This window comes from Uloborus diversus, chromosome 3 (genome assembly GCF_026930045.1).
Source record: "Uloborus diversus isolate 005 chromosome 3, Udiv.v.3.1, whole genome shotgun sequence".
Taxonomy (NCBI): domain Eukaryota; kingdom Metazoa; phylum Arthropoda; class Arachnida; order Araneae; family Uloboridae; genus Uloborus; species Uloborus diversus.
This window is the reverse complement of record NC_072733.1, coordinates 76707670-76720205: the sequence shown is the minus strand read 5'-3', so window position 1 is coordinate 76720205 and position 12536 is coordinate 76707670. Positions and strand designations below refer to the sequence as shown.

General features: G+C 32.7%; 1 protein-coding gene across 1 annotated transcript in view; it reads left to right on the top strand.

Annotated features, from left to right (window-relative positions):
• LOC129218811 (trypsin-1-like) overlaps positions 1 to 12536 on the top strand; it is a 65279-nt gene that overhangs the window by 41272 nt on the left and 11471 nt on the right. The window contains exon 6 of the mRNA XM_054853133.1: positions 5294 to 5436. Coding sequence (XP_054709108.1) covers positions 5294 to 5436 — 143 coding nt within the window. The remainder of the gene's footprint in view (positions 1 to 5293; positions 5437 to 12536) is intronic.

Here is a 12536-nt window from a genome sequence, read left to right as displayed (position 1 = left end):
AAAAATAGATCTTAATTCCGTCAAATATGTAAAAGTCCATATAAAATTGAAAACATGTACAGGAGCTCAGCTTCTGTGATCTCCCATGTAAATTAAACCCTGAGTTATAAGTCTTAACGCCTATTTATTGCTACTTGTGTTATGAGTCGTTAAACGCTTAAAAATCGTTCAAATTGAAAATTGAAAAATGGAAGGTAAGTAACGAAAAATATTTAAGTAAAAAGGTCCGCATGAATCGTTTAATTTTCTAACTTAGTAAGGGAATGAATGAGGAGTCAAGCAGACGGACGTACATTTTCATCATTTGAATTGCAGATAATTCTTAAATTTTTATTTGATTAAACTTTCTTAATTAGTTATATTATTACTGTAAATTAAGCCTCGAAGATGACAGATAGAGGCTAGCAAGCTCCTCTCCCTAGCCTAAATTCAACATTCTCTTGTTTCCGTGAATTTTTCTGTTAGTATTTATTTTTAACTAAGTTTTTATACGCAGTGTTGGTTTCATAGAAAATTTGGTCAATCTTGATATCTTTGTTTGCATTATTTTACTCACTTAGCTATCTATTTTTACAGGGAAACAGAAAAAAAAAAAAAAAACAATTTTGTCTATGACTCAGCGGAAAAATAAAGTAACATCTTTGCCTTCATTTTAATATCTCGAACACTAATAACTGCTTTTAAAAACCACTATAAACGAATTTGGGGTTGGCTGAAATGTTGATTCCACATCTTCTTCATATTAATAAAATTATTCGACATGATGTGGGCGCATTGATCACGATGCATTACAAATTAACGCGTCAAGTAAAGCAAATAAACTGTGTAGTACACTGCTTGACAATTGCTAAGGAACAAGTGATTTATGCAAATTTATACCTCAACCACTTGGCCAATGAAAATAAATTCAAGTTCAGATGGACCAAGACTCGTTAACTGTAGAAAAGACAGTGCATACACGCTCAAGATTCGTACGAAAATTCACGCTGTTTGGTTTTTAACAAAAATAGTGCTGGATGTTAAAAAAGGTTTTTCTCGGAAATTCTGTTTGGTTCTTGAAATACTTAAGAGTAAAATGTCAGCAAGACATCATTTGAGTGTCTACGATCGTGGATGAGCGGTTGGATGACTGGAAGCAGGTCAAAGTGTCACCACTGTGGCTGCTGCGATGGGTGTATAAAAAAGTGCTATCTCCCGATTAAAGACGACTGCTGAAGGTGGAAATGTATTGCAAAAGCATGCCGGGGGTCGTGGTAAGAGCACCACACCTTCAGAGGACCGCTATGTAGCCCTCGTGGCAAAAAGGAACAGAAAATTCACTCTTGGACAGATAGATGCAAATCTAACAACCGCTACCGGTACGCATGTTTCTGCAAGAACCATCTCACGGCGAGTAAATAATGTCGGTTTGTATGCAAGGAAACCCGTACGTTGCATCCAAGTTCAACCACGCCATCGTCGAGAGATATTACGCTGGTGTAAGGAACATGTTGGTGGGATCATCAAAACTGGTCTAGAGTGATATTCTCTGACGAATCTCGTTTCAGTGTGACAAGTTATTCTGGTCACCAACTACTGTGGATCGAGCGTGGAACACGTTATGCACAAAAATTTGTTTGCGAACGTGATTGGTACGGCCTAAGCGCCATGGTGTAGGCAGGCATCATGCACAATGGCAGAACATCGCTTCACATTTTTGAATAAGAAAGCCAAACGTCTCAAATGTATTGCAGAGATGTTATGCTGGACCATGTTCGTCTTTTTAGGGGGACTGTAGAATCAGACTTTCCCTTTACGGACGACGATACTCGGTCACACTGGAGCATTGAAGTATCAGACACACTGAAAAGTTAAAACATTCTCCGTATGCAGTGGCCTGCTTACTTTCCCGACTTATATCCAATTGAACTTGCCTGGGAGGCTCTTGGCAGACGTGTTGCGCGAAGAACCGTCCCTCCCAAAACAGTACAAGAACTCAAATCCGCCCTGAGAGAGGAATGGGAAAACATCCCCCAAGCACTCCTTAATAATTAGTGGGGAGTATGGAAAACAGATATAAATTGTGCATCAGTATCCCTGGTAATCATACATCATATTAAGGTACTCATGTCTAAATCATTCTGACCTAGATCATTTTTTTTTTTGGGTGTATGAAAATCATCTAAGGATTATTTTTTTATTTTTAAGTTTTTACTTCATTGATGCAGTAATATCTGTACCATTTTGTACTTATAATAAAGGCACATCCTCCCTACTAACTATATACTTCGTTCTGTTTCTTTAATCATTACCTATTCTTAACTATTCTGAAAAACGTAATTGTTCCTTAGCAATTGTCAAGCAGTGTATATAGGGTGACCGAAAAGTCCATGACACATTTTAAAAATTCATAGAAAAGGAGCAAATTGTCACATGAATATGTGCCTTGCGCCATAATACTTCGCATGTTCAAGAATTTTTTATGACATTGTAAAAAAAATATTAATAAATAAAAGGAAAAGAAGAAAAAGGGATAATTATAAGCAATTTATATTGACGGATGTATCGTCACAGTAAGAAAAACAAATTCTTATTGTGACAATGCAACCGTCAATGTAAAATTCTTCAACCCTGTGAAGCATAATGACGCTATATATATATATATATATATATATATATATATATATATATATATATATATATATATATATATATATATATATATATATATATATATATATAACCGCATATTCATACGACAATTTGTTGAATTTTTATGAATTTTTAAAATGTGTCAAGGACTTTTTGAGCGCCCTATATAACTACCATGTAATAAGATTGTAAAGATAGTTAATATCAGAAAAAAGTATTTTATGTCGCAATTCTTAACGATGGCTCAAAATATAGGGCCTCAGAAACCGACACAAATAAGATTTTCATCTTATAGGTAATTCTTGTCTCACAACATACAGTTTTATCTACTGATCAAAAAAGTTTTTTCAATTAACAAATGAGAGCAATAATTTATAATAATTATCAGAGATAAGAGGTGAGTTTGATGAAGCAAATAGATGGTTCTAAATATAGAAGGAGTAGCATGATAAGCCGGCACGAGATTACAGAAAGTTGAGTTGGGAAGAGAGGATATATTCTTCACAAGAAAGCATTAAAAATTATTGAAGTTTCCAAGTATGCATGGAAACATTTTAGCACATGATATTATCTCATATAATTTGTTCAACTAGCAATGCAGAAGAAAAAAAACCATCGTTAAATTTTCCATTATTTGTAATATGCTAGCCTTTTTTTGTACAGCGTATTTTCAACTTTTTTTTTTAAGAACTAAAATGGTATCTTACTTCTGAAGTGTTTAATAGGAAAAGAAAACTTTAAATAGAAAATGTGAAATATCTAGCAGCTTTCTGTGATTGAAGCAACAAACTGGACGGACAGTTACTTTTTTGCTCTTCAATTTCTTGTATAGTTTCTTATTTTTAGCTTACACTATCTTTTCAATTATTTAAAGTAGCATTGTTTTATTATGCTGCATTTTTCTACAAATTAAGAACAACAAATTAAACAACAAATTAAACAACAAATTTTATACAAATCTGTTGTATAAAACATACCGTATTTAAGACTTTCAATGTCAAAAACGAAACATCATTAACATCTTAAGTTCTGCTTCTCGAAATAGTAATTAACTCTTTACAGATGTAATGTGTGGTTTCCAGGAAGCAAGAATTGTGTAAGCTGGATTTTGCTAATCTCTGAGATTTCAGCATCATATTTAGGTCGTATGTAGTCACTTAAGTTGCAGTTATTTCAGTTACTCATTTAGCAATAGCTCTATTCCGAATTTTTCCAGTTACGCTCCAAGAAGGAACACCAATGCTCATAGATTATTTAACACCAGTTGAATAATCTTTTTTTAATTGCTTAGGCGTGTGGGTTTATTTCATGGTTCTTATTTCCACTAGTTTGCCGTGAAACCAATGGCAAAAGGCGTGAAACGACTTTTGACTTATAAAGAACTGCATTATAAACTCTAATGGATCAGGCTTAGAGATTATGCGAAAGCATTACGTAAATATGTGTAGTTTTCTCTGAAACAGTCTTTTGTTACATTAGAGTCAATTTTAAATATTAACATACATGTTCATGCACCGCATAATAAGAGCATGTAGCTATAATACATCGCCTGTAAGGGCTCCAAACGAATTACAATTTAAGAATTTCGTTTCTGAGAAGCGCCAAAATAAAAAGGGCTCTCTGGTAGAATTTTTTAAAAACAATTGCTAAGGATACTGTAAATAAAGCACAACCACTGAATTTTAAAATTTTTCAATTCATACTTTTAAAAAAATAAATTTGAATAATGTTTGAATATGCCTGTAAAAATAAAGAAATGTAAAATGTCCCAGATTGTTTCTGAAGTGCTATCGAAGTTTTTTTTTCCCACAGGAAAAGGAATTTTGTAAATCCGAATTAGTACTGTTTTTTTATTTAGTACTTTCTTTGAAATTTGATGTTGTGTAATTTTTTAAAGATGCCAATTTTAAAATTTAAATTTCTACCTTTATGGCTAAATTTGTAAACTATAGTTTTTATGAGAAGTACTAAATTCAAGTACTATGCTACGCTGTAAAACTGCGCTAAGACACATGCATACAATTCTTACTGGTATTCTCTTCTTGAATACTTTTCTCTTCGCTAAAAAAAAGATTAACTGAAAAAGATTAACTCAAAAGCTTGCAATGTTAGTCAAAATATTGAATTTGAATTTTAAAATTTTGACATTTGTCTGTTAAGATATTCAAAATGAAGAGTTAAAATGCTTGAACTTTTTGGATAAATGTTTTTAGTAATGTTAAAATGGTTAAAATGCTTTTTAAAAAATTGGATAACTCTTTTCTTTTTCTCCTACTTGGAGAAATTATAAGTCATTGTTACTTCCCTACATGTCAGAAAAAAAGGCACCTAATTACACTTCAGAATCATATGATCTCTGGAATCAAAGTGATTGTTAACGCTATTTTGCTTCGGTTAAAAGCTTAAAGAAAATATGATTTTAATTAGATTTTGTTTCCTTGTTTCAGATGTCATTGCAAACAAAAATTAATTCGGTAAATTTTAAACAGAAATACGGAAAGGCAAGAAACTAGAATGTTTGTCTCACGTTAAAAATCACAACTATAAACTCTCTACATTTACTAATCTCTGAATGAGTGAAATTGATATTGAACTGTATGAATATAAGTTAAATTTAAATTTTATACTTATCATGAATCTTTTATATCCATAACATTTATAGGGGGCAGAGTTATTCCAACGAGACTGCAAGCAGTAACTTTGCCTTTAATTTCTGATGAAGAATGCCGTAAGGCGTACGGTGATGCTATTGTCGAAACAATGCTTTGTGCAGGATACAAAGCTGGACAGAAGGACTCTTGCCAGGTAATGAAGAACTTATCTCGGAGACAACGGGAGGGGGGGGGGGATAAACGACGAAGAATCTGCAATTGCAGAAGCAGTAAAAACTGAGATTGCGTTAAATAAGGTTAACTAATATTAAAGTTTTTCTTTCAAACCAAAAATTTGTTTCTGATAACAAATATAAAAATAGCTTTCTTTTTCTTTTTTTTTTTTGCGTTACTAATGAGACTCGAATTTGTACTGATATAATTATTATTTCTGTTTTAACTAATTTAGAAGCTTCGAGAAAATTTCGATGCATTCAAATGGTACAAAAATTCATAAATGCATTGAAATTATGCTTTCGTTTCTGTACGTGTGAATTTATGAGAAACTTATAGAAAACACTCATGTAGGATTTGTTTTTTCAAGAATCGATTCCAAAAAAAAAACTCTTCCATTTACGTTTTTTGTTTGGTGATTGTCCAAAACGCGTGCCTGCAATAGTATTTTTGTGCTTAACTATGGTTTTGTAGTTTATATGTACAGATGTTTAAAAATAAAAAAGGTAAATCGATGAAAACATAATGAGTAAAAGAAGGTTAAAAGCATAAATAGGAAAATAACAAACGTAAAAAACTAGATCTATATACGTGTATGCAGGTTTAGAGGCGTATTGATTAACGCCGTTTCACTTAATATTATTAGAAACAACCTATGTAAAATGAAAAACAAATGTGTTCTATATATGTCAGCATATAAACCTGTATGTCAGCATATAACCCTATAACAGGCATATAAACCTGTTTGGCGGGAAGCTTTGCTAAGTGAAGTGGTTGCTTGGTGAGCAAAAAGCTTCCCGCCGAACAGGATAAACAATTTAAAGGATATATCCATATTTCAGAGGAGTTGAAGGTGGGAGGAGGTTCTAACGGAAGTAGGTATGATGAATGAGAAGAACAGGGAGGATTATAGTTTAGCAGATACTTGGCGGGCAAACTAGATATTATAACTTTTTAAGGCTGAGGGATTTTGGGTTTAGAATGAAAGCTTTTTTTGTGCGGAAAAGTTAAAGGTTTTCTTGGCGGGGAAATTTTTACAACAGGGTTGTTTTTGATGAGATATGACATCTTTTTGCATTGATATTACTACTTTGTATTTTTAGTAGAGGTGTGCAATGTCGTTCTTTTTAATGATCCGTTCATCAGAGGATCGTTCATTCTTTTGATCCGTTCATTTTACTCGTTCATTTGAACGACTTCGTTCATTTAAAAAAGTCGCAGGTGATCTCTCTGCTCGACATACTCACGTACATTCGATATGTTTCGTTAGATCAGTAATATTCTTTGAAGAAAAGATAACTAAATTCATCTAAAAAAGTAAGAAAATATGTCTATAAAAATGATTTTAAAACCTTTATTCAGGTTTATATGCATTAAGCCATTATAGTTCATTTTATAAGACATTTCTCAGTTGCCGAATGGTTTGACATGTTTTACATGTCAAAAAATTAAGTTATTAAATTTTTCCAGCTACAGCAATAGAGTGGGCCGAAAAAATTAAAATTCTGCAGAGCACTAAGCCTCAATGCGGAAAAATTTGTGACTCCCTAAAACTAATTGCTGTGCAAAACTTCGCGACTCTGAGTTAATGTCTTCTGCTCTGGCAAGAGACTTAAATTTTAGAAAAAACATGAAATAAAGAGAAAGTTTACAAATTATTTTAAATTCCACTGAACTTTAAGACTAAGTGCGGCATTTTTTTAACTTCCTAACGCAAACTACTGAGAAAATTTCAAGCCTGTGAGTTAATTTTTTCTGTTCTGGGAAAAGATCTGAAATTTGAGAAGAATTTTGGGAATTTTATATAAAAATACTTAAAAACGAGTGACACATTACAAAGTAGCTACATACCTAATACGCTGCAATACTTCGAATTTTTAATCACATCAACGGCATAAGACCACCCCTTGAACCAGGTGTTTCCTTTCAGGGTTAGGGTGAAGGGGGTCAAAGGCCCCCTTACTTTAAAACAACTAAGGTTTTTACATATACGCGGGCATGATTTTGTAGTTTTTAATAAAATTTCATCGAGTTCAAGCCCTTTATCCCGCCCCCCCTCCTTGAAAATATCGAAATAACGGGCCTGTTTTGAACAGAAATAGGCTCTATTTCTTTGTTTATACGGGGGAAATGATGAGGAAGTCACGTGGTTTAAATATTTGTTAAAAGTTGACTGTTGTATCTGTTGCATATTTCAAAATATTTTCAGTTCACTAGATTAAAAGCTGGAATCATTCAATTGGAGTAAAAGCTTCGCAACCCCCCCCCCCCAGTGGGTTGTTTTCCTTTTACATCTAAACGAACTTACGTTGCGGCATCTCTTCCAGTTTGTTGATGGTTCAACGCTCGACTCCAAATCTTACTCCAGTAAAATTAGAAAAAGGCTGTGCGACTCTGAAAAGCGTCCCATAATTGTTTTAAGCCATTAGAATGCAAGTTGACCCGACGATATCGAGTAAAGACCAACAATATTTATTACTAATATCACATGCCATGACGTAGGGCGTATGCTCTTCTTATCTTCCTGACCGCGATCTGGGTGCGCTAAATATGCCTCTCTGTCTGAAAACAGCTAATAGAATATTGAAATTGTACACTTCTACTATAAAACCACCAAATAAGATTCAAATTTTGGTCAAATTTATTAATGCATGAATTCCATCCTGGTTTAAAATAAAAACCAACCATTACATTAGATAGGGAGTTAAAAGCATGCGTTGGAATTCCTTCGTGCATCAAAGATACTTGCCAAAAAGGTATCAATGTAATTGATTACATCAATTTTTCCAAAAGATACATTTCGTAGTTTTAATAACGCATAGTTAAGTTTGATACGTAATTTTATAATTTTTCCTCAATGAATAGAACTCTATATTCTAAATGCAGTTCTAATTTTTTGCGTATTTCCCAGAGAGTTTTTGTAACCGTATAACAACATAGAATTATTATCGAGCTTGTTCTTACATGATATTAGATTATTATTAAAGACCTTGTAAATTTTTAATCTCTACCCACCTCATAAGCCACACGATTAAAAAAAATGTTTTTTTTTCCATTAAAGTTTAGACCTCTTGCCAGAGCAGAGGAAATTAACCCTGAGATAAGAAAATATGCATAATAATTTGTGTTAAGAGTCTACAAAATAAAACACAGGGCTGTTATTTCAAAATTTTCCAGGGGGGATAAAGGGTGTGAACTCAATGAAATTTTATCGGAAAACCACAAAATCATGCCCACTTATATGTAAAAACGTTAGTTTTTTTTTAAGGTAAGGAGGGCCATTGACTCCCTTCACCCTAGACCTGAAAGGAAACACCTGGTTCAAGGGGTCGTCTCATGCCGTTGATGTGATTAAAAACTCGAAGTATTGCAGCGTATTAGGTATGTAGCTACTTTGTAATGTGTCACTCATATTTAAGGAATTTTATATAAAATTCTCAAAATTCAAGGGTCTTGCCAGAGCAGAAGACACTAACTCGGAGTCACGAAATTTTGCACAGTAATTAGAGTCACAACTTTTCTGCACTAAGGCTAAGTGCTTTGCCGAATTTCGATTTTTTCGGTCCATCCTAATGTATACATATGGTATAACTAACAGACCATGTATAATGAAAAAAATAACAAATACATCGGTAGCTCAGCCGGAATACCGAATAACTTAATTTAAAAAAAGACTCACCTAAATATTAAGGAGCTGCAAAATTATTTTACAGTACCGATGAGAAAAGAAAAAAAAAAGCGCAGCACTTTCATAAATAGGAAAAATAAATAAACTGCAATAATCCTTTTTAAAATCTCAGGATATTGAATGTAAAGCGACTTGGAAGTCGTCAAGTAATTTAGAAATAAAGCCAAATCAATATAGATGCTATAGCTTGACCACGGATAGATGGCGATGACCTTGAAGCAAAACATCATTTGTATCATTCGTAATGGGTAAAATCTGCCAGAAAGTACCGAACAGTAAGAGGTACGGTCTCGCTAATCATATCTATTCAAAAAAAAAAAAAAAAAAAACCTATTACAAATGATACAAATGATGTTTTTGCTTCAAGGTCATCCGCCTCCTTTTCGCGGTGAAGCTATAGTTGATAGGGATGTTATAGAAAACAAAAGAATGGCCAGAAAAGTGATAAAGCGTATTTTTAGAAGGATTTTAGCAATTTCGTGGAACAGGAAGTAGGTATTTTGTTAGTAACCCAAACAAGTTACACAAAACTTTACTAATGGATACATTGGAAAATTACAAATGAACTGCAACGGTTATAGAAAAATGATCAACAAAAAGAAGAAAGTAAAAAGGCTCGAAATGAATATATTGTACATCACTGAGAAAAAGAAAATTTGGTGATTCAAAGAAAGTTAAAAATTTGAAGATGAATGTATTTAAAAAATGCGATTTTATCACAAGTGCATCAATACAAGGTTTCAAACTACTCACCGTTCAAAAGAACGATCGTTCATTTTTTAAGTTAACGAACGGATACGTTCATTTTAAGGATTCGTTCTTTTTGACCCGTTCGTTCATGAACGACACACCTCCAATTTTTAGAATTCAGAACTTCTAGTCAGAAAATGTTCAATTGAAACAACGCTGTTTTTTGTTTTACGGAACAATAATGGCAAGCCTAATTTTACGTCAAGCTATTTTCTGACCATTTAGATTCTATGTTCGTTTTGCGAGAATTGGGCCGTTTAAATTTTATTGCAATCCTTGTATCCTCTCTGTTGCGAAGAAAACTTCTTGAATAATAAAGTACTATATTTTTAATTATATTGTTTTCGAGTATTTTACAACTTCGCAATAAATTCTATTACTTTCTTTATTTGACGGATTATTCAACATTTTCATGAAGGTTTTTTTTTAATTATTTACAGCTTGAGGGCTATTTTAATCTAGCTTTTCTCTTTTTATTTAATGACTTTTTTTCTTAAATCGTACATTATTTTACGTTTTATGGGATAATTTTAATTGTTTGGAGATTTATCTTTCTTTTGATAGAGTCTGTCTTGTTTAATGCCTAGTTTTGTTTAAAAGTTCATTAGAAAGACGAAATAATGCATGGTATTACCAAGCAAAAAAAAAAAAAAAAACTAAGCCATTAAATATTTTGAATTTGAATATGTCAGAAGATCTATACAACTGTATTCACGTTAAATGACGAATATCCCAAATTTGCCACAGCGACTGCGCATGATGCACGCGGACTTAGCTCATTAAAAGTCGTGATTAAATTACTTGCAAAAATTTTGTCTGTTAACAAATTACTGCAAAACACGGATATCTACACACGTATTTCATATATTTTCAGTTCATAATGTGTTATGTTTGTGAAAAATGCATTAATTTAGAAAATAAGCAAACCAATAAAAAAGGGCTATTTTTCGCTTTCAATTATAAAGTTAGATGTATCTTATTCATACGGCCACTAGAGATTGAGTATACCAAAAATCAACTCCGAGGGTCTTCATGGGGCTGAGACACAGAGGGTTGAAAAATACAGAAAACCCCAACTTGTTCTTTCGTGTAAACTGTACTGAGTCGAGTTTATTTTCTTTCGTCTTTCTTGGCGGCGGATTTGCTTTTGTTGGCTGCTGACGTTTGGTTTTCTTGGAGGCCGGGACGCTCCCGCGTCCCGTGATATTACTACTCAGAGAGAATTCGTGACTGATTCAAAAATAATTAAAAATTACCTTTGGTATAAATGAATGTTTTATTAAATAGTATTACTATTAATCAATTGCATTGAAGTATGACATCCGCTCAAATATCTTTGTATACATCAATTAATGCATCAAATTAATATTCATTAAACGTTCAGAAAAAAGTGCTATCTTCGTGATAGAAAAAATACGAGGAAAAAAAAATGTCAGAAATAATTAGGATTCGTTTCATCAGTCATGCAAACACAGCACATCAACTGTGAAAATAGTCGGTATCACGAGGAGAAACCGCAACATATCCAGGTGAATGGTTTTGAATAACGTCTTTCATTTGTACAAGAAAATGCTTATGTTACGCACTTTTATAGCGTCATTTGAAGCAAAATACGTAATTCCTACTTAAGAAGTTTTTCGATGGAACTTCAGAAAAAAATAATCTTAACGGAAGCAAGATAAAATTTTTAGAAGTTTGTTCAGTTATGAAGTAATTGGGTGAAAAATATTGGGTTGAGGAATAAGTCATTGAAGCTTACATCCCAACTTTTGAAAATATTTTGAAATAAAACCAATTTCAACCAATATATAATACAATATTCTTGTTTCCAGCTTCTTCTTAATGTTTAACGAGATCTTCAATGTCTTTACTCAAGAAGCAAATCGAAAAGGCCATATTCCCAACTTCACACCCCGTTTAATGATGACCTAAAATGAAAGATATAAATAAATTAATCTAGCCAGTAAATAAGCGTATGAAGATCAGCAATGGAATATTCAGAACCTATAACGCATAAATGTTTTTTTATTAAATAAAAAGTGGTAGCGAGCAAATACCTGTACTACACTAGGGTGGAGTGAAAAAAATTAATTTTTGACTTTCGGAAACGGGTATCTTTCAATTTCTGCGTATGAGGCTTAGTAACAAATTTGTGAAACATTTCATTTTTACGACCTCATCTTAATTCATCGCATTTTACTTAAAATTTTGAAATTTTTGATTTTTTTAAACATTTTTAAATTTTTTTTTCAAGTATTAAATAGGAAAAAAATGATGACGGTTATGAAATTGCAGAACAAGGTCTATAAAATATACAACGATTTTTTTAAAACCGTTTTAAATTATGATTTCAGTCTGCGCATTTCGTCAGAAGTTCATCAAGTTTCCAAAATTTCCAATATTTTCATAATTTAATATTTCCTTTCAATATTAACTAAAACTGTATTAAAAATCTTTTCTTAATACTTTTGTTCTTACCTCACAACGTGCAGCTTTTTGGTTGCTCATGTAGAACTGCCCAGGCCTCACCACGAGGAGATAGTTGCACCTCGAATCCCAACCGTGCCCTCCCTTCTTCCCAACCAATGAAAGTATACACTTGCATTTCTTAGAGTAGTCTTCAATAGTTAAATTGTTTCTTT